This window comes from Rana temporaria, chromosome 5 (assembly GCF_905171775.1).
Source record: "Rana temporaria chromosome 5, aRanTem1.1, whole genome shotgun sequence".
Taxonomy (NCBI): Eukaryota; Metazoa; Chordata; class Amphibia; order Anura; family Ranidae; genus Rana; species Rana temporaria.
Genome location: NC_053493.1, coordinates 352,390,693 through 352,418,456, shown reverse-complemented (window position 1 = coordinate 352,418,456; position 27,764 = coordinate 352,390,693). Strand labels below are relative to the sequence as shown.

The following is a 27,764-nucleotide window of genomic DNA, read 5'->3' as shown; positions in this document are numbered from 1 at the left end:
TGGTGGTGGCAGCATCATGCTTCAGGGCTGTTTTTCTTCAGCTGGAACAGGCCCAAATACCAGTTAATATTGGCACAAAACCTTCAGGCTTCTGCTAGAAATCTGAACATGAAGAGGAACTTCCTCTTTCAGCAGGACAACGATCCAAAGCATACATCCAAATCAACAAAGAAATGGATTCACCAGAAGAAGATTAAAGTTTTTTCACATAATTGGATAGTTGAATGAAATATTTAACACAATTTATTAAAGTGGTAGTAAACCCACTATAACAAGGCTTACCTGTAGGTAAAATGAATATTCACCCTGCATGCAGAAAGTTGCTTCACCAGCACATACACTCTGAAGGTCCGGCATAACTTGTCGGATCTTCTGAGCTTTGTGCCGTAACTTAGGGCTCCTGCGTGAATGCCAGCATCGTGGACTTCAGCCAATCACATAGCCGGAGTGCGTGAACCTTGAGTATTTGTTGAGTATTTCAGAATGAGCTAGTATGCGATGCATAATAGCACATTATGCCATTACCTTGCAGATTTTTTTTTCTTTTTAACAGCTGCGGTTTACAACCGCTTTAATTATTTAAGCAAATCAGCCCAATAGTACCACCTTGTATCAGGCATACAATAATGTCAGACATCTTAAAACCACATTACTTAAAGTTTCATAAAAAAAAAAAAACACAAAGAATGACGTTAGGTTAAAAATTTATTCATCTCGTTTTGAAAATTATGCAATGTACTTCGAATCTTCACGCAAGAAATTTTTCTGTCTTAAAGCCTGCCTGTGGCGGCACACATTGATTGTTCTCGGTCTAATACTTTCAGCTCCAGGTGCCAATCACTGAACGCTGCTGAACAACGTGCCAATGACACCCCCCCTGTATTAAAGGTTAAGAATCATAACAAAACTAACTCTGCCTTGGCTACAATTTCACCATTCAGAAAATAAAATAAAAAGATTTATTGGCTACCACACTGAAATAAATGAAACTGGCAGAGAACTGTGCACATTCTGCCATTTTAAAAAGCCAGCAGCAGTTATGTTTTTTTCTTGTACATCTTAGATTTTTTGGCATTAGCCTTCAACAGCTTGGTTGGCAGCCATGCAACAAACATTTGAGGTCAAAGATGTTATATGGAACTTCCACTGTTTGTGATTTTACTAAATAAAGCATGTCCAGGCCTCCTTAAATGGCTCTGTGATGTTCTGTATACATGAAACTCTATAAAACTAGAGTTCGCCATACATACACATAGATATATAAATTTTAAAATAAAGTCTTCAGTCAGCATTTAAAATTAAAGTTATTTTTTTTTTCTATTCAGTCATTTGAAGGGAAAATAAATAAAAATAGAAAAGGCTAAAGTGTTTTGCATATCTATGTGGAAGAACAGAAATATCTACGCATTAGTTTCAGAAAGATCACTGTACAGACTAAACAGCATATATACAATTTGTGTGCAATTTTACTTGGCTGGGCATTAAACAGATGTCCATAATAGCTCTTTTCTCCGCCGCTGACGGCAGATTTCTCATTCTTGGCCAAATCCTTCTGTTTCTTCAATGGCAAAAAGCAGCTTCTCTTTCAACTGTTCGTAGCTTTTGTATGGTGGTAAATCCAGACGATTGAAGCTGTGGAAGAAATGTGTGCCATGGGGTGAGGATTATTGAGCTGCATTGCAGTATTCGGTGTGGCTGCTGCTGGGATGAAAGCAAATTCCCGCTGATCTCCTGTCAGCCAGCCTGCTTCTAGTGCAACTCTGCTGCTTTCATGACTCGACTAAAAGTATTGGAACCCCAGAAGAGCCTTACAAGCCATCAGGGACCCTTGCCTTATACATTGTGTATTTCTAAAGGGTTTTCATCTAACTGTGCAGGAACACAAATCTCCTTATACATTTAGTCTGAAGAAGTGATGGGACAGCTAGCCAGGCGGGGAAAGAGAGAAAAAGAAAGAAAAAAAAAAAGAAAGAAAAAGAGCTAGAGAGAGATGTATGAGGCAGGGGTGATAGAGAGAGAGCCATAATGTCCCCGTTATCAGCTGACACAATACATTTTTTACTTACCATGTATGACTTCTAGGCAGCCAGGTCTCCTTACCGACTTTCTCAATGCAGAACTTCTGAGGACCGTTACTTCCTGCAATAACAATAAACTTTATTACGCTTTCTGTACTTGTGACGCATTTGGCAATGCTGTGGCAATAGACAATTACCCATTAGTTCGGCAAATCCGCCAAGTGGTAATCTGCAGGTCCCGGTGACAAACTGCATCAAACGCAGCCGCACTTCATTGTCCATCTCCTTCACAAACTGCAACAAAATAAAGCATAGTGAGTTGTACACCACAGGTGGAATGGATGATAGCTGGGCGTATGGGTGGGTCACCAGGAGGGGCATGGGCGGGTCTCCAGGAGGGGCATGGGCGGGTCTCCAGGAGGGGCATGGGCGGAGACTAGAGCTGCACGAGTCTGACTAAAAATGAGAATCACTATTTTTTTGCTTAGAATAAAGATCACGATTCTTGCGGTCTAACATTATCTTTTACATTATACAAAAAAATTGGGCTAACTTTGCGGTTTCTTTTTTTGCTTTTTTAATTCATTAACCACTTGCTAACTGGGCACATATACCCCCTCCGGCACTGCGTCACTTTAACTGACAATTGCGTGGTCGTGCGACGTGGCTCCCTCACAAAATTTACGTCCTTTTTTCCCCACAAGTAGAGCTTTCTTTTGGTGGTATTTGATCACCTCTGCGGTTTTTATTTTTTGGGCTATAAACCAAAAAAAAAAGAGCGAAAATGTTGAAAAAAATAAATTATATTTTTTACTTGTTGCTATAATAAATAGCCCAATTTTTTTTTAAATGTTTCTTTTTTTCCCTCAGTCTCTAGGCCAATACGTATTCTTCTACATATTTTTGGTAACAAAAAATAAATAAAATCGCAATAAGCGACTGGTTTGCGCAAAAGTTATAGCGCCTACAAAATAGGGGACAGAATTATTATTTTTTATTATTTTTTTTTTACTAGTAATGGCGGCGATCTGCGATTTTTATTGGGACTGCGACATTATGGCGGACACTTTTGGCACCATTCACATTTACACTGCGATCAGTGCTATAAATATGCACTAATTACTGTATAAATGTGACTGGCATTGAAGGGGTTAACACTAGGGGGTGAGGGAGGGGTTAAATGTGTACCCTGCATAGTGTTTCTAACTGGGGGAAGGGGACTGACTGGGGGAGGTGTATGTACAAGAGACACAGATCGGTCTCCTCTCTCCCTGACAGGACGTGGATCTGTGCGTTTACACACACAGATCCACGTCCTTGTCTCTGTAACCGCCGATCGCGGGTGCCTGGCGGACATCGCGGCCGACAGGCATGCGCATCGGCATTTCAGTGATGCGGTGGGCGCTCGCGCGCCCCCCAGTAGCCCGGAGGAGCGGAGGCCGTATATAGACGGCCTCCCAGAGATTAAGAACCACCCTGCGGCCGTATAAAGTCATACGGCCGCCAGGAAGTGGTTAAAGTGTATTTTTTTTAAATTGCGTTTGAAAAAACGCTGCGCAAATACGGTGTGACATAAAATATTGCAACAACCACCATTTTATTCTCTAGGGTCTCTGCTAAAAAAAAATAATCATGTTTGGGTGTTCCACGTAATTTTCTAGAAGAAAATAATGATTTTTTTTTTTTACTTGTAAGCAACAAAATGTCAGAAAAGGTTTGGTCTTTAAATGGTTAAACTTCCTTTATCTACACGCCGGAGTTCTTTCCTTTGATAAAAGAAGGAAGAGATACTTTGTTTCCACCTATCTGTGTGTTGTATTAAAACTTGGCAGGCTGCCTGGATTTTGTTTTTCCAGCTGTGAAAACTATCTGCACTTGTTAGAAAGATCGTGACATGCTGTTTTGAAGATCGGGAAGGGAAAAAGATTGCGATTTCGATTCTTCACTATTAATCGTGCAGCTCTAGTGAAGACAGTTCAGTCATTTGCAGCCTTCAGCTCATTTGAGGGCTGTGTGAGGTACGAGTCTGGCTCCGATATCAGCAATGGCGAGGTGAGTGGCTGTTAGGGGAAGTACAGCACCAATACAAATAAATAGATGGGTATTAGTGGTGGGGCTACAAATGACCAGTTGTTCTTAGCAAGGCTGATTCTACACCTGACTGTACACAGACCATTGCTCTAATGGATGGTAATGTGCTGAGGGCTGCAGATAACAGCCCCACTTCCTGATTAACCAAAAAAAGAATGCAACTCCACAAATATCTTCATTATGCTGCTAATGCTATCCAGAAAACTAGCAGGTAGCAGTAGCAATAGAACAACATTTGTCTTTATGTTATCAGTACTGCAGCCTCTTGCCAATCATTTTTTGCAGTCTGCTTCTCTGAAACCTTCAGGTCTCCCAAGAGGAGGGTAGATGAGCACTCTGAATGATCGGGGCATAATGGATACCCAGCCCATAGAATTACAGGCTCAGAAAGAGGAGGCTCCTGCATTAAGTGAAACAAAATCCTTGTGTAGCTTGCATGCACCCAACATAAGCGCCTGCATGCTACATTTTCAGGGCTTGGGTGCATTCCCAACTAAGTGGCAACAAGAAAAAATAATGGCTTCCCATGAGTAAAGTTCAAACCAGCAGGTTGTGTTGCATTGCATTGGCCTGGTCTACTTTTTTTCAGTGCAACGCAATGCGTTCAAATGCAAATAAATGCAACACCCTGTAAGGCAAAAAAATGAAACGCATGTAAAATGCACGCCAATGCATTACAAAAATGCAACATGCATGCATTAACGGATGGCTTGTGGTGTGCATAAGCAGCTGTCAGATCTGAGGGTGAACCTTTAATTACAAAGTGGCTTAGAGGTTTGCACTTCTGCCTTGCACGTGTTCACATCCAAACCAGAATATTTACTTCCTAGCGTTTGGGTTTTCTCAGGGTACATGTTTTTTCCCCATGCTACAAAGACATGCTGGTAGGTTAACCACTTCCCACTGGCCATACGCATATATGCGGCCTCTCGTGGATGGGCTTTAACAGAGTGGCCACACATATGGGGGCCTATGTAAACCAATTACCATGCTGACAGCGCACTCCCTGCATGATAAGACAGGAACTGAAAAACTCCAAATGCATACGTGTGATCGGCAACTTTCCAGTCATGTGACCATTGTGACAGCCAATCACAGCAGTCACATGATTGAAATGCCTGCCTCCTAGGGTGACCACATTTCCAAACTACCATTCAGGGACACCCTCCTTTCCAAAAATCAGCTTGTGCTGTAACGAATCACAGCACACTGATTGGACACAAGTGGCTGGATTTATGATTTCTCCAATCACAAGCAGGGGGTGGGATTGTGCTCCTCCAGACATTCCCAGCCAGGACAAGTACTGTCAGTGACTAAAGTGGTGATGTGGCGGCCTTTTTTGGGGGAATCAGATCGGCCCAGGGGGTACTGTCCTGGAATAAAGGAATGCAAATGCGGGACTGTCCTGGGCAATCCGGGACACGTGGTCACCCTACTGCCTCCCCGGCATTTAGAACCTCTTAAAGGGCCAGAAGGCGTCGGGAAGGGGTTAAATTGGCCCTTGGTAACAGGATTTCTGTACGTCAGATAAATATCTTAGATTGCAAAATATTTAGGGGCAGGGACTGATGTAAATGGTCAATATGTAAAGTGATGTGTAAATTGTTAGCACCATATAAATACCTGTAATAAACGATTACTACAGATCTGTATGGATCTATTAATAAAATTAGAGGACTACAGAACAAAGCACTGCTAACATTTCAACTAACAATTCCAAGAGAAGAATGTAAATTACCTGCCAGAACCAGATGATCTGCTTGCTGTTTCTTGTGTAATGGCGATAAACGGTGTTCCGCTGCCAGTCTGACAGGTCCACTTCCTGCATCCCACAGAGCATCACCTGCAAAACAGACGGTAACCTCTAACACTGAACTTCAGAAACATTGGGACCCCAAGCTCAGCTTCTATATCCTGCTCTTCCAACTCCTGCAGTCACTGAAGGTTCTGGTCTCAGTAGATTATCACAGATACAGATAGGATTTTCCTGCTTATTTGTAACACTTGCACCTAAGAGTACTAGCCCTAATTCCTCTTTCAGCCATTCTAGAAGGATATGGCATGAGCACTGTAATAGGGGCACCAATAAATACGTCTTTCAGCTAATCTGACTACATATTACAACTCCAAATTCTTTGAATGGAGCAAGTGATAAGTGAGTGACCCCCATTGTGGTCAGTGTACTGCGATTATAAGCTTTCCCAGCAGTCCCCTGGGTATGAAATATTCATATTTACATTGGTAAGTATAAAATAAAGACCACACGTGGAGTTCAACTTTCAATATACCAGTGAAATTCGTTTTGTTATCTCTGTTCCATAAATGCACAAAAATAATAATCTGTTGAACCTGCCAGAAATTCAGGGCTGTCCTGTGTCTGGTGAACACGTCCTGTGTCATCTCAAGAAGCTTCCTAGTTCTTATCTTGAACTAAAGAATAATTAATTAGTGTTTATATATTGTAGAGATGGAGTGCAGGAGCTTTGCAGTCATTTATCAAAGGAAAACTGTGCAGGGCTGACACTACTTAGTCCACAAAAACGCTGTGGGTTGTCGGCACACAAGAAATTCAGAGCGGAGTGCATTTCTGGCAGATCATTAGGCTTTTTCCATACTTGCACAACCTTTAAAGGGACAATACATAGGGAATTGACAGCTTCAGATTCTAGTAAAGTAGCCAGTAGAAGCTTTACTGAACAGTGTTATTAAAGGGGTTGTAAAGGATTTTTTTCCCCCCTAAATAGCTTCCTTTACCTTAGTGCAGTCCTCCTTCACTTACCTCATCCTTCCACTTTGCTTTTAAATGTCCTTATTTCTTCTGAGAAATCCTCACTTCCCGTTCTTCTGTCTGTAACTCACCACCGTAATGCGAGGCTTTCTCCCTGGTGTGGAGAAAGCCTCTTGAGGGGGCAAGCAGGAGTATCAGGACGCCCACTAACACCCAGCTCCTTTCTCTATCTGCAAAGTAGAGAGTGTCCTGACTTGCCTGCTCGCCCCCTCAAGAGGCTTTCTCCACACCAGGGAGAAAACCTTGCATTACGGTGGTGAGTTACAGACAGAAGAACAGGAAGTGAGGATTTCTCAGAAGAAATAAGGACATTTAAAAGCAAAAGGATGAGGTAAGTGAAGGAGGACTGCACTAAGGTAAAGGAAGCTATTTAGGGAAAAAAAATATTTTCCTTTACAACCCCTTTAAGTTTTGGCATTTTACCAATTGGCAGATACAGGTACCAGCAGGAACCACTGATGGCTACACATATTACAGAAAAAGCAAACAGGACATCATAAAATATCTTTTATAAACTATAAGCAGCGGTTTCATTCCCCTTGTAAAATACATGCATGTGATCGTCCTGAACTTAGAACACCAATGGTTTTGGGAAACTGTATACAGTAAAAGTTTGTATTGTAGTTGCTTGGCTCAGGTTTACCTCTGTAAGATCCCCAACATATACAGATACTTATATTACTTGATCAATTAAATAGCATCAAGAACAGTACTTTATAAGGGATTTGCAAAAAATGTGCCCAAATCCTTCATAAATTCTAATGCCCATGTTTAGGCATGTGGATAACGGAGCCTCACTCCTTCCTGGGGCTCCCTGGCTTTCAGAAGACCCAGACCTGCAATCACACTTCACCTGTAGGTTAATCCAAGACAGCAGTTTGTTTAGTCAGATGTCCCGATTCTCTATAATAGACATTTCTGTCCATCCTCCTGTGTACTGATCAGTGCTCCTCTATCGAAAACCAAATTTGTCTCAAAAATGCAAAGAAATATGGTCAAAAAGCTTGAGCCCCAGTTTGTCATCCAACATAGCATTCTTTCCTATCTCTACTTTGAACTACCCCGATATCTGGAATTCTAATTTGCTAAAGCACTTTCTTAATTCGCAAAAAAGAAACTACTGTAGGTACCTAGCATCAGCCGACAAAACCCTCCACATTACTGCTGAATCACAGCCTATTCTGACAGGCAAAGCTTGCAATCAAGTCCCAAAACTATGCCCACAGGAATGTGCAAGTGGCAGTAAGGGGTAGGACGAGGTTTGGTGCCATCAGTAGGTTCTAAAGCTTTGCCTGTCCCAGCAGACTGGGATTTAGCCCGGACAGAAGTTTGGAAGGTGGTGCGGGTATGTGTATGCCCCTCAAGTTTTCAGCACTTTATACCTGCAGTAGTTTGTTTTTCAGTTTTGATGACCCACTCTATGGAGAGGCTACAGTTTTTCTGGTTTCTCCAAGTCCCAAAGACAGATTTATCTATAACCCCAAAAATGCACTGGCTTCTTTGATTACAATTAAACCAATACAATTTTTTAAATTGTGTGCCTTTAAGTATTTGTTGTGCACTCCTGCACCTCTTTTCTCTGGCTTATAGAAAAAACAAACAAAAAAGAACCCACAGGCATACGCTTCTCCTGCTGGTGATTGGACGCCATCAAAAGCTTTTCTGGGAACCGCACCCCGGTGTACCCATATAATCCTGCCTACTCAGGCTCCAGGTTTATTTTAGCAAGCAAAAAGGAGATTGCAGAGAAAGAGGTGGAGGGGGACCTATGTCCTGTCCTGTACGCCAAGATATGGAATTTACTAGTATGTCAAAATTCCTATTATCTTAAAAGAGAAGCAAAGGATTTTTTTGTGAATCATACTTACCTTGGTGGATGCAGCATTGATCCGAAGCAGCATTGGTCCCCTGGCACCTCTACACCGAGAACCGAGCGATCAAACATCTCGATAACCTAGTTTTCAGAGATCCCCAAGCAGAATGCTGTAGATTGTCAGTCAAAGCTCTCCTCTCTGCTCCTCCACGCTCACTATAAAGCTGAGCTGTGGAGTGGCGGGGAGCGGCCGTCTTAGGCTCTCAGTGTTTCGCCGAGAGGCTGAGACGGGTGTCAGTCTAGGCATCAGGCGGATCCAGACTTTGTCGTGATGACACGGTGCCTTGACTGAAATCTGTGACATCAGCAGAGAGCGAACTTCAGCCCACTCTCTGCTGAAAACGGGTCACAGGAGTACAAAAAAAAAAAAAAGAATGCACTCCTGTAATCCATAGGAGCCGTACAGCCATACAAGCTTTGGCTGGACTTCTCCTTTAATCATACAGTACAGGACACAGGTTTTCATTTTTAAACCATGGGACATCCCCAAGCAAGAAATCAAAGGGTGGGCAACAAAGCAGCAAAAAAAATGCAGCAACAGGCCCCACAGGGAGAACAGGGTGTGTCAACAGACCCAGACAGCAGGAGCACCTTATAGCCGAAGCTGGATCTGCAGAGGCTCAAACTGTCAAGAAAAGGTTTTAAAAACGTGAACAGAAAGTGGCCCTGTAAATGTAAAATGGGACTTCCCCGAGGGCAGAAGCCCTAATAAAAAGATAGCCCAATCACCCAACCGGGTGCAAAAAGAGGAAGGGAACCCTAGGGAGACTGTCCTATAAAAAAAAAAAAAAAAGAAGAGGGATGAGTTAGCAAGGTAATACATGGCAGGTAGCCATAGTTTCATAAAACTTAACTGCAACTCGGGCTCAATGGTAGATTGAGGGGATCATCTCTGGCGGTGGATTGCACAAGGCTGGGTCAGACATCCCCTGTGATTACTGCCTTAATCCTCAGCAACCTCAACTTCCCCTCCCCCTTTTCTACACCTCACCATCTGTTGGCTGCGTTTTGGGGCCACGTCTGGGATCCTGGTGTGGAGCATCCGAGGCCTTGTGCCCCCATCTGGGGGACCCACATGTGGGGGATCAATCGAACTCTGGTGCAGACACATCTTTGGTTGTTTTTATCCACGGTGAGCCTATTGCGGGCAGACTCGAGTGGTTAAAATTTATGACCTTCTCTATGTAAATGCCCTTGAAGAAAGGATTTAAGTCTGTTCCTGAAACGTGTTGTCATAATGAGAAGAGACGATCATATCAATATTTAACCCTACATGAGTAATTGTTATCATGTTTTGTTAATCCAATGGTGATATATGCACCAATGTTTTTTATCTGTATTATGAATAAAATGTTATATTTTTGTCGTATTTTGATGTAATACTTTGAGTTTGTCCTTAAAGTCCCAATGTACTGGGGTGTACCCCCTTTTTTCTTGTTCTAACTAAAGGGATGTTGGCAACCACCCAAGTTTTACTATAGTGGTGTAATTTATACATAAAACGTAAGGTATGTTTTTTCCCGCAGGCAGGACAGAGGGAGGGGGAATGACATTTCCACACAAAGGCAATAAAAAAAGCTCCAGGGTAGCAAAAAAATGGCTTCCAGGAAACTTGTATCCTATGCAGCGTAAGAAAAAGAGGGAGCCCCCTCCCTAAGAAGAATGTGGGGGTGGGGGGGACGGGGACCAGAGCAGAACTACATTGTACTGCTGCTTGGGGTAATGAAGTGAAGAATGTTCTGTTCTTACAAAGGCCCTTTGTAAATAAAAAGCCTTTTTTTAGCACAAGAGGGCTCTGCATGAGCAAGAGCACTTGAGGAAGAAAGATATGCAATTGCAATAACCTTTCCGAATCCCCTGATTAACAATATAGCTGCTGGGGTATCCCTAAACATGAGTCTGAGAGCAGTCACATAATTGCCTGTGAGAGCATCAGTGTTTGGGCCAATTGTCAAAGAACTGGCTCAGAGTCTGGTTAAGGGTCTAATGATATCGCACCGCAAGATGTGGTAAATATAAAAACTATGTTGAAGTATGAAGAGATGGAGAGTAGAACCTCGTCATATTATTGTTGCTATAAAGTTAGGGGACCTCTTATACAAGAGAGATAGTGGTATGCCTATAGAAGACCAGGCAGTATGCAGTCTATAGCATCCAAACGTTTGCCTTGTGAAACAGCAAAGCATATGTAGCACAGAAACAGCAGAGAGACCGCACTAGAGCTTCTTTTTATACCAAAACAAGAGTAAATAATAAGGCCAGGGTGTCTTTGCCTGATGTGGAGCACATGTTAATATATACCCTCTCTCTTTCCCCACATAAGGGCAACTTTTAATGTTAAAAGTAAAAAAATAAAAATAAATCCATCACCTAAAGTTACTAACAAAAAACGTGGGGGGGTTGGGTTTGAGTTTCCAGAAAATCTTTCCAATCACCTGAAGGTAGCAGCATGGTCTAAGAGTCAACTCCTGAGCCCTGTACTGTACGATTAAGAGAAAATCATTTAAAAATGCACACCAAACGCAGATTAGTGAATTAATAGACCCTGTGATCATGTCATATTTGTGAAAATCCCATTTAAGATGCATCCGTTTTAATGAGGACTGGGAAAAAGTTTCAGATCTAAATAAAGCACATCCCATAACTGGATCAGGGGCCCTGAAAGTACCATTTGAGGATTCCAAACTAATAATCTGAATTGACATTGCTAAGCACATCAAAAGTATATAAAAAAAAACTTCATTTACATTGACATTATAAAATTCAGGCCCCAGTAATACAAGTATATATTTAAATATGTACATTTGTACAAGTCGAACCTCTAACTCTTTTTCATCAAAATACTGCAGCCACTGGAGAGGAACAACTGCATTAAAGCCATCCAGAAATGCTTTGGTTTGTTCTTCTACCCCTCGCGAAAATCTCCACTCGGCCATCAGCCTATGAGGACAAGGATGAAGCATGATCAGTAAGTACACTGGGAGAGATTTCACCGCAAGGGAGAATAAAACAGGAGCAAGAATAGATGTACTATTAGATCACAAATAGTAAAGCTCTCCCTGTACCACCATAAAATGTGTCTAACCATTTGCTACAGATGTTTGTTAGTCTGCTGCTGTCCATGAGCGCATTACGTCGTTTGTCAGCACTTCTAAACCAGGTGCATTTGCAGATCTATAGCTTGCATTAGATCAAAATGTTATTTGTTTGCGGCTGTTCAGCCATCCACTAATTAAAGGATAAGTTTATATTAAAAAAAAAAAAAAAAAAAATGCACATTTTTATGCAGACTGTCGGTACACACTCTGCTCGTACCTCCGATAGGGGCAGACAGTTACTGAAGTCCAGGAAGCTCAATGGACTACAAGAGCGCTCACCAGCACCGTCACAGTTCATTGAGAAGTACAAGCCGTCAGCTGCAATGGCTGAAGGTACTTGTAAGCATTCATTCACAGAACTCTGCAAATGAATGATGCAGCCGTGTGGTCGGGGGTACGAGGAGGTCCCCCGCTTGCTGTCACATGGAGGGGGGTGGACATGAGGTAGCAGTTGCTCAACATCCCCTAAATACAGGTTACAAAATACGGGTGTAACAAGTAACCTGTTGAGTCAGCTGCTATACCACCGACTAAAATGATAGCTTAACGGATCAGTTACAGGATCTACATGCTGGATCTTCAATATTTAAATGTAAGTGGATGCTGTTCACCTATAAGTTATTAAAGCTTTTTGTTGTTTAACCTGGGAGGCGCCTTCTCTTCTCTTTTTTTCTACAAAATAGGGGATAGTTTTATTGCATTTTTATTTTATTTTTTTACTACTAATGGCGGCGATCAGCGATTTTTTTTGTGACTGCGACATTATGGCGGACACATCGGACAATTTTGACACATTTTTGGGACCATTGTCATTTTCACAGCAAAAAAATGCTATATAAATGCATTGTTTACTGTGAAAATAACAATTGCAGTTTGGGAGTTAACCACTAGGGGGCGCTGAAGGGGCTAAGTGTGACCTCATATGTGTTTCTAACTGTAGGGGGACGGGGCTGGACGTTTGACGTTATTGATCGCCTTTCCCTATATCAGGGAACAGACAATCAATGACAAGCGCCACAACGAAGAACAGGGAAGGTGTGTTTACACACACCTCTCCCCGTTCTTCAGCTCCGGGGATTGATCGCGGGACTCCGGCGGCGATCGAGTCCTGCGGAGCTTCAGACCGGGTCGCGGGCGCGTGCCTGCGACCCACCGCTGGGCATTTAACAGCCGTGCCATTCTGCCGATGTATTTTGGCGTTAGGCGGTCCTTAAGTGGTTAAGGAGCGACAGATGTCAGCGGTGACATGTCCGCTGACATCCGATCAGCTCTGCTAAAGTCTGATAGATGCAAACCCTATTCTTCCATCCGTCTGGCAGATTAGATGAAAACGGACAAACGGTCAGTTTTCATCCGATCCCCCATAGAGGAAAGCGGAGATCTGAAAGGTCTGTTTCTGCACAGTGTGCAGAGACGGACTAATCATCTGCCGGCCCATCGGGGATCAATGAATCGATCCCCGCTGAGCAAGTGGATGTCTAAAAACGGATCCGCATGTGTGAAAGGGGCCATAGTCTGCAGTTGTATGCAGGCTGTGCTTATTGATTAGCAGTCCTGCATAATAACTGTGCTCTACAGTTTCTCTGTCTCCCTGCAAGTCTACCAGTCATGCCTACAGACCATGACTAAAGGCAGAATCTCCATATCTGTAACAGAAATGTGGTACAAAAAGATGTCCGTGACACAATGTATGGTGGTCTTACCCAATGTATTCTTCCTTGTTCTCCTCAGTAACAAGAACGTTGGATCCTTCAGGTTTGAGGTCATGGGATGTGACTTTTCCCAGTATCTCCATGTCAACAGAAAAGTACATCTCCAAGTTACATTCTTCAATGTTATTATCTCTGGGAAAAGACACCACAAGAAAAGCATCCATGAAGTAGGCACAAACACATAATTAGTATGCACTTCTAACTACACTAAATAAATACTAAAAACATTTGTCTTCATGAGACATATTAAAATGTATTCGGATGATCCTGCCAGTATTTATGAAGGAGAATTGTCACACTAGGACAGAAAGTGTGTTAAGATTAGAGAACACCTCCCCATAACGTGGAAGGGAAGGAGGGAGTGTTCTGCAGTTCAGAGAGAAAAGGGAATGCTGCTTACTGATAACAGTGCAGCAGAGGCAGAGAACTGGTTCGCTGGATTTCTGGTAGGGTCAACATGTATTTTGTTTTTTTTTGCAGGAATCGAACAGGTCTAGCAAAACACTTTAAATGGCATAGTTAACATGCCAAAATGGAGCAAATAAGAGACAGCAGGGTAGTGCGGGCATCACTAAATGGCGGACCGCGGTCCGGATCAAGCCACTGTTCCATCCAGACCCACGGTCACGCCATTTAGGAGCTACTTCTTTCCCCCAGCCTCTGTCACTAGTATAATTACATTTCTGGATACCGTATGGGAGGCACAGCATTGAATAGAGTGCGGGAGCTGGAGCTGCCAGGGTTAACTTTTCAAGGTAACCAGCATGTGATTGAATGCAGGGCAGTCCTAACAGCCAATCACATGCTAGACAATACAAAAAGTTAACCCCCGGCTCCCACACTCCCACTTCCCAATACTTATTCCGGTATGCTCAACTGCTGGTTAGCGAATTAAAACTGTAGCAAATATGCAAACGCTCTCTTCTTAAAGTAGGAGGAATATTTTAAATAAAGCTGTAATATACTGTATTTATCGGCGTATAACACGCACCCCAACTTTAAGAGGGAAGTTTCAGGAAAAACACTTTCCACAGCCCCCTGCGTATAACACGCAGGCAGGGTTTACCCTCTATTTTCAGGGTAAAAAAGTGAGTGTTATACGCCAATAAATATAGTACTTTGTTTTTGCTCCCCTGTGCCTATACAGTTGCTGGTACATGTTGTCACTGTTGTCGGTATGAAACTCACTATATGTAGCAGCTACATAGGAATGAACTGAACTGAGTCACCGAAGTGTAATCTTTCTAAACAGCCATTTAGCGTTTAACAGAAATAGGGCAAACCTCTTACAATATGATCATTCTCCAATGAGTACAATCAGGAATTCTGCTGATCTGGGTGTTTCCCCAACCACTGCATACCTGCCATTTATCGCTACCCTTACCTACTCTTGGAATAAGCTATTTATTGAAAGCACCCATCACCCCCCCAGATCTGAAAGTGTGAGAATTTGGCTGAGTAGGCATTACATTAGCATTCTGACACATTAGCACAATTATTGGATACTGTGATCAGCGCTTTAATCAGACACCCCAAGTGCTTTTGAGGACATTTTTGTAAAGCAGTTGAGCACAAATTCCACTTACCGGATCCATATTAGTGAGTTATAGAATTCAGGATCAATAGACTCCAGGTCTTTGATGGTGAGTTTTTTGCTCAACATGCGCTTGTAGAATGGCAGAGAAAAGCCGGTATCAATAAATTTACCGTGGAATAAAGCCTGGAAAGGAAAAACACTCAGCGGTCATCTCTACTCACACATATACCATGGGGGTTTTCTCACAAAATAAAGTTAGATATACAATTTGTCTGGTTCAGCAGAGACCAGTCTAACAACCAACGGTCCTGCTGGAAAGACCGCATTCGTTCAGCACATGCAGCCAATGGCTACAGCACTGATCTGTGTATTCTGAAGAGGGGAGTTCCCTGTTGTCAGAATACAATAGCACATCAGGGGAGATCCCTGCATTCACTTTTCTCAGAGAAAGCCTTATGTTAACTTTTACATAAAAAATTCAGAGAATGACAAGTGAAATCTGATTGATTACTGTGCAACAGCGCTACTTTCCATTGCTCTAGTATTTATATGTCAGTACCATACTCTAACATCATTAGATAGCATCACTGCAATGCAGAGAGCCGTTACCAGCCCCAGAGCGATCATCTTGTGCCCAACCACATAACTCCAGTACAACAGCCAATTGTTTTTATGACTCATTTGCAGCATATTCACTCCTTGCTGACAGCTGTATGTGAGTCTGGGTGTACAAGATAAGGCTTCACACCCTTTTAAATGACACAAAAACAGCCCTTTTCATAAACACAGAGGGCCAGATTCTCAAAGATACGACGGCGTATCTCCTGATACATCTCTCTCATATCTCTGAGTTAGGCCGGTCGTATCTATGGGACTGATTCATAGAATCAGTTACGCATAGATATGCCTAAGATCCGACAGGTGTAACTGTGTTACACCGTCGGATCTTAACTGCAATTTAAAAATGGCCGCTGGGGGCGTTCTCGCTGATTTACGGCGACGATATGTAAATCAGCGAGATACGCCAATTCACGAACGTACGCGGGCCCGACGCAGTCACTTTACGTTGTTTACGTAAGCGTTTTCCCGGCGCATAGTTACCCCTGCTTCTATGAGGCGCAGCCAATGTTAAGTATGGGCGTCGTTCCCGCGTCAAATTTTTTTTTTATGTCGTTTGCGTATGTCGATTCACAAACCCGCTCGTCGCAAGTTACGCTCACGCCGAAACCAATGACGTTCTAGCGACGTCATTGGGAGCAATGCACGCTGGGAAAATTCGCGGACGGCGCATGCACAGTTAAATCGGCGCGGGGACGCACCCGATTTAAATGCTACACTCCCCCTAGCCGCGGAATTTGAATTCCGCCGGGGGATTTAAGATACGCCGCCGCAAGTTTGGAGGTAAGTGTTTAGTGAATTACCCACTTGCCACTAAAACTTGGGGCGGCGGATCTTAAATCAGATAGATTACGCGGATCTAAAGATCCGCTGATCTATCTGAATCTGGCACAAAATGTATAGGTCATAACATATCTTTTGTTAAATGCTACTAAACTAGGGCTGCAACTAATGCAGTGGTAAATATAAATAACCAACTATATGGTTAGGGAGCAAAATCTCTAATCCACTCTGAGAATGAAAGACAGAAGAGATATACTGTATATACTATTAGAGGGTGAATCTGGTAAATATCAGACTCCGAGATCAATTTGTTTTTTATTTAAAGAAAAAAAAAAGTTAAGACGGTTTTGAAAATTTTCAAACAGAACAGTAATATATTATATGCTGGCCATACAACAATGTCTTCCTTAAAAAAATAATAATAATAAATAAATATATATATATATATATTTTTTTTTTTTAAGAAAGTTGGTTAGATTTTCTAATTGTTAGTGGGGTCAAATCGATGTTCTTTTTCAACCACAGTGACGGTAAATTTAGAAATGGAAAACTTCTTGGTGAAAGGAATTTCCAGATAGTGTATGAGATTTCTTTCATTCAGAGAATCTACAAAGATAATTCGTATTAACAGTAGCGATTATTTGCTAATTTTGTACTATAAGAGCTAATTTTAGCTTTTTTTGAACCCCATTATGTTACTTGCCGATTAAACGATTATGAAAATGGTAATCGATTATGAAATTAATCGATTAGTTGCCGATTAATTCGTTGTTTCGGGCCCTATACTAAACTAAAAGACAGCATCCATAGTAAGTAACATATATGCATATTAAATAAGACAATTAACCTTACATAAAACCGTTAAAGTACATTAATGTAAAGCATGGGGATTCAGTCTGTTCAGTATTCATTTAACATTTTATAAAAGAAGATACAGTAAAACTTTGAATTGCGAACATAATTTGTTCAAGAAACATGCTTGTAATCCAAAGCACTTGTATATCAAAGCATTTTTTTTTTACAGGATATAAAAGAGAAGAGAGGCACCTCTAATAAGTTGCTAAATGTTGTACCTTCATTAAATGTAACCATATCGCTACACTTAGAGTTTCCTCTCTTCTCTTTTATACTCAGTTGTGACATGACGCTACTCTTATATCAAGTCATCGCTTGTATATCAAGGCAAAATTTATTAAAACGTTTTGCTTGTCTTGCAAAACGCTCTCAAACCAAGTTACTTTCAAACCAAGGTTTTACTGTGTTACAAAAAATGACCACCACTCTGGAGGGTAACTATGGGCTTTTAAGCCATTTTTCTGCATATACAGTGAGGGAAAAAAGTATTTGATCCCCTGCTGATTTTGTACGTTTGCCCACGGACAAAGAAATGATCAGTCTGTAATTTTAATGGTAGGTTTATTTTAACATTGAGAGACAGAATAACAATCATATCCAAAAAAGCATTTAAAAAAGTTGCATTTTAATGAGTTAAATAAGTATTTGACCCCTTCACAAAACATGACTTAGTACTCGGTTGAAAAACTCTTGCTGGAAACCACAGGTCAGACGTGTCTTGTAGTTGGCCACCAGGTTTGCACACATCTCAGGAGGGATTTTGTCCCACTCCTCTCCAAGTCATTAAGGTTTCAAGGCTAACGTTTGGCAACTCGAACCTTCAGCTCCCTCCACATATTTTCTATGGGATTAAGGTCTGAAGACTGGCTAGGCCGCTAAGGACCTTAATGTGCTTCTTCTTGAGCAAATCCTTTGTTGCCTTGGCTGCGTGTTTTGGGTTATTGTCATGCTGGGATACCCATCCCGACCCATTTTCAATGCCCTGACTGAGGGAAGGAGGTTCTCACCCAAGATTTTGACGGTACATGGCCTCGTCCATCGTCCCTTTGAACCAGTGAAGTTGCCCTGTACCCTTAGCAGGAAAACATCCCCAAAACATGTTGTTTCCACCTCCATGTTTGACGGTGGGGATGGTGTTCTTGGGGTCATAGGCAGCATTCCTCTTTCTTCAAACACGGCAAATTGAGTTGATGCCAAAAAGCTTGAATTTGGTGTCATCTGACCACAACACTTTCACCCAATTCTCCTCTGAATCATTCAGATGTTTATTAGCAAACATCAGACGGGTTTGTACATGTACATGCTTTCTTGAGCTGGGGGACCTTGCGGTCATTGCAGGATTTTAGTCCTTCACGGCATAGTGCGTTACCAATTGTTTTCTTGGTGACTATGGTCCCAGCTGCCTTGAGATCGTTGATAAGATTCTCCCGTGCAGTTCTGGGCTGATTCCTCACCGTTCTCAGGATCATTGAACCTCCACAAAGTGAGACCTTGCATGGAGCCCCAGACCGAGGGAGATATACAGTTATTTTGTGTTTCTTCCATTTGCAAATAAATTGCACCAACTGTTGTCACGCTGCTTGGCGATGGGCTTGCAGCGCATTCCAGTCTTGTGTAGGTCTACAATCTTGTCCCTGACATCCTTGGACAACTCTTTGGTCTTGGCCATGGTGGAGAGATTAAAATCTGATCGATTGCTTCTGTGGACAGGTGTGTTTCATACAGGTAGCAAGCTGAGATTAGGAGCACCCCCATTAGGGGAGTGCTCCTATTCTCAGCTTGTTACATGTATAGAAGACACCAGGGAGACAGAAATCTGATTGATGGGGGATCACAATACTTATTTCACTCATTAAAATGCAAATCAATTTATAACTTTTTTGAAATGAGTTTTTCTGGATATTTTTGGTGTTAGTCCGTCTCTCTACCAAACTACCATTAAAATTATAGACTGATCATTTCTTTGTCAGTGGGCAAACATACAAAATCAGCAGGGGGGGGGATCAAATACATTTTCCCTCACCGTATAGTGTAAAGCTTATTTTCTTTTTTGTACACCCCAGTCTGACAGTACCACATCCGAAAAGTGAAACTCACCATAGCAATGAAGCGTCCGATGAAGCAGAAATATGACAGGTGATCAGGGTTAATAGTAGAAGCTGGGTTAATCTGTAGACAATAATTGCTTTTGCCCGCATATTCAAACAAACAGTACATTGGATTGAGCACTTCATGAGAGAGCAGGAAGAACCATTCTCTAAAAGGAGGAATAAAAAGAATGAGTATTTTAGTTGTGAATGCGCTGAAGATCTAAACCATGTGCACTGGGAATACATGAAAGTACACCTTTAGAGGAGGGGGGTTGGGGGGCTGACAGACGCCCCCAACCTTGTCAGAATCTCTGGGGAAATAGCAATTATTTAAAGAAATCGCAGCCAGACTGTTAACTTATTCCCCAAAAAAGACCAGCCTGGGGTTCCAGTTTACCCAGAGACACAAGGGTCATCCCAACTGTATGGTGTTCTGTAACAGCAGATTGTCCAGGAGCAGCTACATTCGGCATCGCAACATTTTCAGTTTGAAGATCTACAAAATGACTTGTGTTGAAATTTGCCTCCTATAAATCACTGCATGTGTGAATTTCACATCACCTTTGCAGTTACCTTTTTATGCTCAGGATGCATAAAGTTTTTTTTTTTTATTCCGTGGATAGAGTAGGAAATTTATGTAGCAGAATTCCATGTTTCATGTCACTTTAACCATGTGCCGACTTGTACAGGGCGGCGGCTGTGCACAGGATCTCCTAATTAATAAATGTTTATATATATGTTTATATATATATGTTTATATATATATAATTAATAAATTAATAAATGTTTATATATATATGTTTATATATATATGTTTATATATATATAATTAATAAATTAATAAATGTTTATATATATATGTTTATATATATATGTTTATATATATATAATTAATAAATTAATAAATGTTTATATATATATATATATATATATATATATATATATATATATATATATATATATATATATATATATATATATATATATATATATATATATATATATATATATATATATATATATATATATATATATATATATATATATATATATGCACTTATATATATCCTGCACTTCCAGGTAGCAGGCGCAAATGCAACGCCTCTCTCCCGCTGTGATTTTGCACAGCAGGAGCAGATTAGCGGGTACCATGGACTCGATGTCTGCTGGCACCCGCCAATCCTACGTTACACAGGCAGAACAGCAGTCTGCCTGTGTAAACAAGGCAGATTCCTTTTCTGTCAGTATAGAAGGCATGGACCCTGTGTTCCTGCAAAACAGGTACATAGTGTGAAGGACTTTTATGCAATTGCCTATATGCTTCAGTTTAACTCTCTCCCTGCTATTCTAATGTCTGTGTGTTCTGTGTAGAAGGTGATTTCATGTGTGACTCATTCCTCTGCATAACAGACTGTTGAAGTGCTAATGTCCCATCACCAGCCAGCTCCCTATTCTAAAGGGTAATTGATCTATTGTGTGTGTGAATAAGACCTGTGTTCACCCTTAAGAGATGTGTATTGTATCGTCAGGCTAAATGATTAGATAATTGGCTCATGTTAATTATTCTGATTGCTTCATGGTAGTAATTAACTTCACTGATGTCATTATCTAAAGAAATGTGTCTGGGCAGAAAGAGGCACCAGAGTGTCTACCTATAATCTGTATGGGAGCCCCCAGTGTGTGGAAAGGGGGTGGAGATTTCATTGTTCTTTGATTGATGATTAGCTTGTAAAGTGGATATAACTAGCTGAATGCTGCCATTAAAGTGTCTCTTGTTCCAGCATTAAGCTTTGGCTCATGTGTGGATTATTAGGCGATTCCAGGGATTTCTACTCATGGAATACTGGGTTATTTTCTTTTATGGGAAGAAGGGAATGCTTGACAGGGATATTTTCTACTACCGTCACACATGGATCCATGCCTTTCCTTAGTAATAGTAAAAGCACCTCCCCACAGTGCACAAACACTGACTAGGTAACACAGCTAACCCTTTGATCGCCCCCTGATGTTTAACCCCTTCCCAGCCAGTGTCATTAGTAAATATTTTTAGAACTGGTCGCTGCATTAGTGTCACTGGTTCCCCAAAAATTGTCAGAATGTCCGCAGTATCGCAGTCCAGCTATAAGTCGCTGATCTCCACTATTACCAGTAAAAATAAGTTAAAACAAATTCCATAAATATATCCCACAGTTTGTAGATGCTATAACATTTGTGCAAATCAATATACACTTATTTTGCGAAAAATATATAGCACAATACATATTGGCTTAAATTGATGAAGAAATGTAATTAAAAATTTTTTTTTTTATTGGATGTTTTTTAGAGCAGAAAGTAAAACATTGTTTTTGTTTCAAAATTGTCGGTCTTTTGTTTATAGCACACAAAAAAAATCATTCATAGGTGATCAAATACCACCAAAAGAAAGTTCTATATGTGTGAAAAGTCAACATAAATTTTATTTGGGTACACTATCCGCACGTGCAATTATCAGTTAAAATAAAGTGCCATATCGCACAAAATGGCCTGCCATTAAGGGGGGTAAATCTTCCGGAGATGAAATAGTTAAATGGTTTGTTAAGGCCAAACTGGCCCCATGGACGTAGCCTTTTTGTGTGTTGTAACATACTGTAGTAGTAATGGCTACTAGATGCAACTTTTCCCGCAGCAGTACAGGAGAATTCCCATCGAGTTGACTTAAAATGCCATTCAGGAGACGCCTTGTATTGTTATGAATAAGGCTTCCTCTGATTGGCCAAGGTGAAAAGGTGGGCAATGACATATTAGCTTACTTCAGCTAATCAGAGGAAATCTTGTATCCATTTGCTTCTCCTGAATGGCCAGGAATCATTCAGGCCAAATATTTTGTTTTGGCTGCAGATCACTTAATAATGGAAACTGTTGGTTTGGGCAAGTCTGGGACAAAAACGATTTCAAGTGACAGGAAACATGTTGAGGTCTTTTTGTTTTGCCGGGGGAGGGGAGATTTCCTTTCACTTCACTGTATTTGGGGCACAACACCATAATGAGGCAATCCTCAGGAAATCCTTCGACACTGGTCACCAGAACAGGTTGTTCAGTTTTCTCTTTCTTGGAATCCATCACAGTTCTAAGATCTCCAGGTGATTGTAAACTTGAAATTATAGCAGAAAGCTTGACAGCACCCAACATAACCCTTCCTATTCTCAGCATTGCCTTTTTTTCTTGATCATACACCACAGGATATAGGAGAGTTGATACTTATTTTTCTCCCTCTTGTGATATCCAAAGGCAATCGCATGAGGGGCAGGCAACAAACAAATGTAAACTGGCCAACAAGAACCATCATCTTAACAAGACAAAAAGAGGAATAACTGAGAAGTCGCCTACAGGTACACCTAAAGAACCTTCCAACCGAGGCTGGCATCCGCCATGGCCTGAACATTCACCCAAGAGAATTTAAGAGTGTATAAGCAGAGGACCAAGTGGCCGCTTTCCAGGTTGCAGGCCTAGATTTGTGGATCTAGAGGCAGCCTGTCCCTTCCAGGAACCTTCAGCCAACAGGAACAAGGCATCAGATTCATGAATTGGGTCCGTAGCTTTGAGCACAAAGCCCTAACCACATCCAGGGTTTTTGAAAGCAATCTCCTCAGAATGTTTTGGAGCTGGACAAAAGAAAGGCAACACTATGGCCTATCTCAGTTATAAATAACGACCTAAAAATTTTTTCTAGAATCATGGCAGATAGGCTTGCAGGAGTAATTTCGTCCCTTATCTCACCTTTCCAATCAGGTTTTATCCCCCATAGGCTTATCACGGATAATATACGCCTAGCAACGAATGTTATCCAGGATGCTAACCTGTTTTCCCGAAGGCTTTTTCTGTTGGGCCTGGACATACATAAGGCCTTCGATAGTGTCTCCTGGAACTATCTAGCCACACTTTTGCCCCGTATGGGTTTTCAAGGGGAGTTTTTTCACGCTTTCCAGGCACTATACCAAAGTCCAAAAACACGTATACGTATCCCAGGGTGCAGCTCGGAATTTTTTGGCTTGGGTAGAGGTACACGACAAGGGTGTCCGCTTTCCCCCCTTATTTTTGCGCTGGCCCTCGAACCCCTCGCTATAGCCATTCTAAATAATCCAGATATACGAGGGTATACAAAAGGAACTGCCAATTATAAATTCTGCATGTATGCAGATGACGTCCTAATGTTTGTCACCAACCCCCTACTTACCTTGCCCCCTTTGTTGTCCACTTTGTCGGACTTTGCGAGGGTCTCCGGTCTCTCAGTCAATGTTGCAAAATCAGTGGTCTTACCAGTTGGCTTCTCCCCTGAGGAGATAGACCATTTAAAGCGTAGTTTTGCGTTCTCCTGGAGGACAGACTCTATTTCATATCTGGGCATCGAACTGACCGGAGATCACCGCAAACTCTTTCACGCAAATTACCCTAAGATGTTTACTAAACTAAAGGCTCTGTTGAAGCTCTGGTCCCCTTTACACATCTCTTTTCTTGGCAGAATCACAGCCCTAAAGATGACAATCTTGCCCAAGCTCCTTTATCTGTTCCGCTCCCTTCCAGTTAGGCTTTCTAAATCCCTTTTATTAGATTTCCAGTCCCACTTGAATAAATTTATATGGCAAGGCAAACCCCCAAGATTCTCCAGGGAAGTTCTTTATCGGCCAATGGCTGGGGGAGGTCTGGGAGTACCTCAGGTTTGGCTATACTATCTATCTAGCAGGTTCACTCAACAGGCGCAGTGGAATATAGCCAATTCCAGAGTCCCCTGGGTCAGATTTGAGGAAGAGTCAATTTCCCCCTATTTCCTCCCGGGCCTACTATGGTCCTCTAATAGATCATGGCCAGGGCTGCTCTCAAAAAATTCCATTGTGGAGGAGGGTTTGAGACTTTGGCTTGATTATAGGGATAAGTTCAAGCTGTGTTCGGACGGACCTCAGGGTGCTTCATTTTTTGGAGACCCGAGATTCCCTTCGGCTTTTGACCATCCTGAAGTGTTTGAGATCTGGAGAGACTGTGGCCTGACTCGGCTGAAGGACTTTCTGATGGGATCCGCCTTTGTCTCTTTCTCTCAACTACAATTGCTCTACCCCTTGCCCACTAGGGAATTCTACCATTTCCTACAGATAAGACATTTTTTCCAGCAGAATTACCCCCTTCAAGATTCGACCATGAGCTCCCTTTTTGAAGACATTTGTTATGCATCTCCCAGACAAAAAGGCCTTATAGCAATGGTTTATCGATTCTTGGAGTCAGTGTCAGAACCAAATCTAGTGAAATATAGGGAGGACTGGCAGCAAGAACTCAAACTAGATAAGGATGCTTTGGACTGGGTCAGAGGCTGGCAAAATATGCGCAAATGTACTAAGTCCCTGACAGTTAGGGAAACAGCAATTAAGCTCATGACAAGATGGTATTACACCCCTCTCCGCCTTAGCAGAATCTTTCCCCAAGCTCCATCTACCTGCTTCAGGGGCTGTCCCCAGCAGGGCTCATTTTTCCATCTATTCTGGGAGTGTGAACAGCTGCTGCCCACATGGAAGGCCGTATTAGAAATGATTGATAAGCTGGTAGGGGAACATGTAGTTCTGACATTCAAGCACTGTTTATTGTTCCAGGACATTGAAGACACCCCCAAGCATATGGTTAGGTTGATCCACGCTATCTGTATAGCTGTCCACTGGGCAATTGCCCTTCATTGGAAAAAACCAATAGTCCCCTTCTCACCCATAGTGACTAGAGTTGATCAGATGATGCTCTCTGAAAAGATTTTCCACACACTGCACGATACAATCCCAATCTATGATGCTAAGTGGAACCCTTGGTTTCTTTATAGACTCCAGACGTAAGTGACCCTGAAATGTTCCATGTTTTGCCTTTTTATTTTCTTTAATTGACTGTTTTGTTTTTCTTTTCTATGATCGGTATATTTTCATACTCACGTCTAGTTTGGCTGAAGCCATATTGGTTGAATAGGTATGATGTATATTGCTCTTAATTGCTAAACCTCCTCCCAGGGACCTGGGATGGACCATGTGTAAATCTCTTTATCTGTCATTAAGGATGTGTACTTCTTATCCTGTATGTATGATTTCTACTACACGTACCGATTGCTGTATTAGCTTTTTCTATGCCTGTCGGTGTTTCACCGGTTTATATTTCAATAAATACTTTTTGAAAACAAAAAAGAAAGGCAACACTATGTCCTGGTTTAAATGAAACACACAGACGACCTTAGGCAATAGAGTTTGTAGTCTAAAAAGCAACCTTGTCCTTGTGAACTACAAGAAAAGGTCCTTAGCAGACAAAACGCAACAGACACCCTACTAATTGAGGGCATAGCTATGAGAAGGGAAGACAATCTTGCGTGACAGAAGAGGGAGAGAAATATCCTGAATAGGTAATATAGGTAGGGCGAAGAGGGGTCTCAGAAATGACTGACAACACAGAATACTGGGGGGAACAATGTGAGCACAAAGGCTCTGACCAAGGAGTTGCATTTTCTGAAGGAGTCAGAAAGGCAGAAACCTGACATTTTATAGTCCTCAAGGCTAAGGAGTCGGACCTGTGTAGTCCTGACTGAAGGAAGAATAAAACCTGTGCCACAAAGCCGTTGATGAATCTTTCCCTAACAGCGTCAAGCAAATTATGCTTTCCATGTGCATTGGTTAACAGTATTAGAAGAGGGTTTTCTGGCCTTCAGCAAAGTTAGACTGGAGACTTGAGTCCACAAAACCCTTGTCCCTCAGGACTTTGGCATCAACAGCTACTGGCCTTTAAAAAAAAAATATATAATTATTCCTCCTCCTTTCCCTCCCAAGCTTTGCTATTTGGAGCATAACATATAACCTAATAGGTGTGTGTCAGATTTCTGCAAAAAGACGGTTGCTTCCACACAGAGAACATGAGTTGTAGCATGCTGGCAGGGGCAAGCTTTTCTATTGAGACAGTGGCTGATTTCGAAAGAAAAACTTTGTACACCTCATGTTTGTAAGCACCTGGAATGCATTTAAAATGAATGAATGATCAATTGGGATTTTAAGGCCAATATAGTTGACCGTAAAAGTATAAAGTTTATTTCTATCACAATAATAACATATCACCACTTTATTATCTGATGTGGTAAACTACGAATACTGAATATACAGAGCAATAAGACAATCCAACAAAACAAGCATTTAGTAGTTTGCAGCGTTGTGCATGGAGATTTTTTGGTCATGAATTCTGTGTCAAGACATACAAAGTGTTTGTAGCATAAAATCTACTGAAGTCCCTGTACACTCTTTTGAGAGTATCTGTCTGGGTGCTCTGCAGCAAAGTATCATAGGTAGATAGGGCTGCTGTTAGAAATCATGCCCACCCAACACTGCCTCCAATTCACCCGGGGTGCAGCAGAACAGAGGCACTGAATTTATATCAGAATACTCCCCAAAAATGAAAAAAGTCCCCCTTTGCTCCCCTCTGATGTGATGGGGCCCTGGGAAATGTGATTTAAGCCCTGGCAAGCACGTAGAAGCAGGGGTGTGGTCTAGTAAAATCAATTTATTAATTTAGGTAGAAATGGAAAATAAAGCTGCCCTGGGCCCCCTTGCTTAGCAGATGAGGCCTGGACCAAGTACAACAGGACCAATAGTACTGCAGCATTACCCGCGGCCCTCTAGGTAAAGATAAAATTAAAGTAATAGAGGCACCTACGGGTCTTGAGCAGGTGTATGTTAAAAAAAAGAAACTTGTTCTGTCCAAATATTTAATGTCTGTTTTGGTGAAGGCAGGAGGTCCTCCAAGCGCATTTAACATTCCCCCTCCCCTCCATCCTCCAACAAGAGTTCACTGAGGTCCCAGGAAAGTGAAACTGCTTTCCAAGTAGAAAATAAAAGGAAAAGATTACCTGGCCAAGCCTCCATAATCCAAGCCTTCTTCCCCTCTGAACATCACATACAATCGTCTTCTTAAATCATAAGGCTTCAATGCCATAATCTGTAAAGTGGAAGAGGGAACAAAAGCGAAACAAGCTTTTTAAAGTATTCACCAATATGAATTGTTTGTTTTGCTTGCTTATTGGGAAGATTACACCAAAGGTAATTAAAGGGAAGCCTCAGGGTATAGCCATCATCTGCCACAGACAAGGCACCACCGTCTGCATCCTGAGAGTGGTGCTAGTTCCAGGGAAGGGCACATCTCTTCAGCCCTGCCAACAATCACATGCCTACCATGTATATAGCAATGCCAAGAGGAGTGAATAGGAGGCTCCAGCACTGGCCAGAAACTAGACAACAAAAAAAATCCTTTTGTGCCCTTAAAGCA

General features: G+C 41.7%; 1 protein-coding gene across 5 annotated transcripts in view; it reads right to left on the bottom strand.

The window, feature by feature from the left end:
- Window positions 1–687: 687 nt before the first annotated feature.
- The window catches only part of WWP1 (WW domain containing E3 ubiquitin protein ligase 1), a 248,013-nt gene continuing 220,936 nt past the window's right edge, over window positions 688–27,764 (bottom strand). For 4 of the 5 annotated variants that reach the window (XM_040354575.1, XM_040354576.1, XM_040354577.1 and 1 more), the window contains 9 exons: window positions 27,349–27,437; window positions 19,471–19,630; window positions 15,167–15,300; window positions 13,572–13,712; window positions 11,590–11,710; window positions 5,848–5,952; window positions 2,216–2,312; window positions 2,067–2,139; window positions 1,384–1,632 (listed from right to left, as the gene is read on the bottom strand). In XM_040354575.1, the coding sequence (XP_040210509.1) occupies window positions 1,533–1,632; window positions 2,067–2,139; window positions 2,216–2,312; window positions 5,848–5,952; window positions 11,590–11,710; window positions 13,572–13,712; window positions 15,167–15,300; window positions 19,471–19,630; window positions 27,349–27,437 (1,020 nt within the window). In that variant the 3' untranslated portion in view covers window positions 1,384–1,532. Of the gene's footprint in view, window positions 1,633–2,066; window positions 2,140–2,215; window positions 2,313–5,847; window positions 5,953–11,589; window positions 11,711–13,571; window positions 13,713–15,166; window positions 15,301–19,470; window positions 19,631–27,348; window positions 27,438–27,764 lie in introns of all 5 variants that reach the window. The other variant, XM_040354574.1, reaches the window with a different exon arrangement.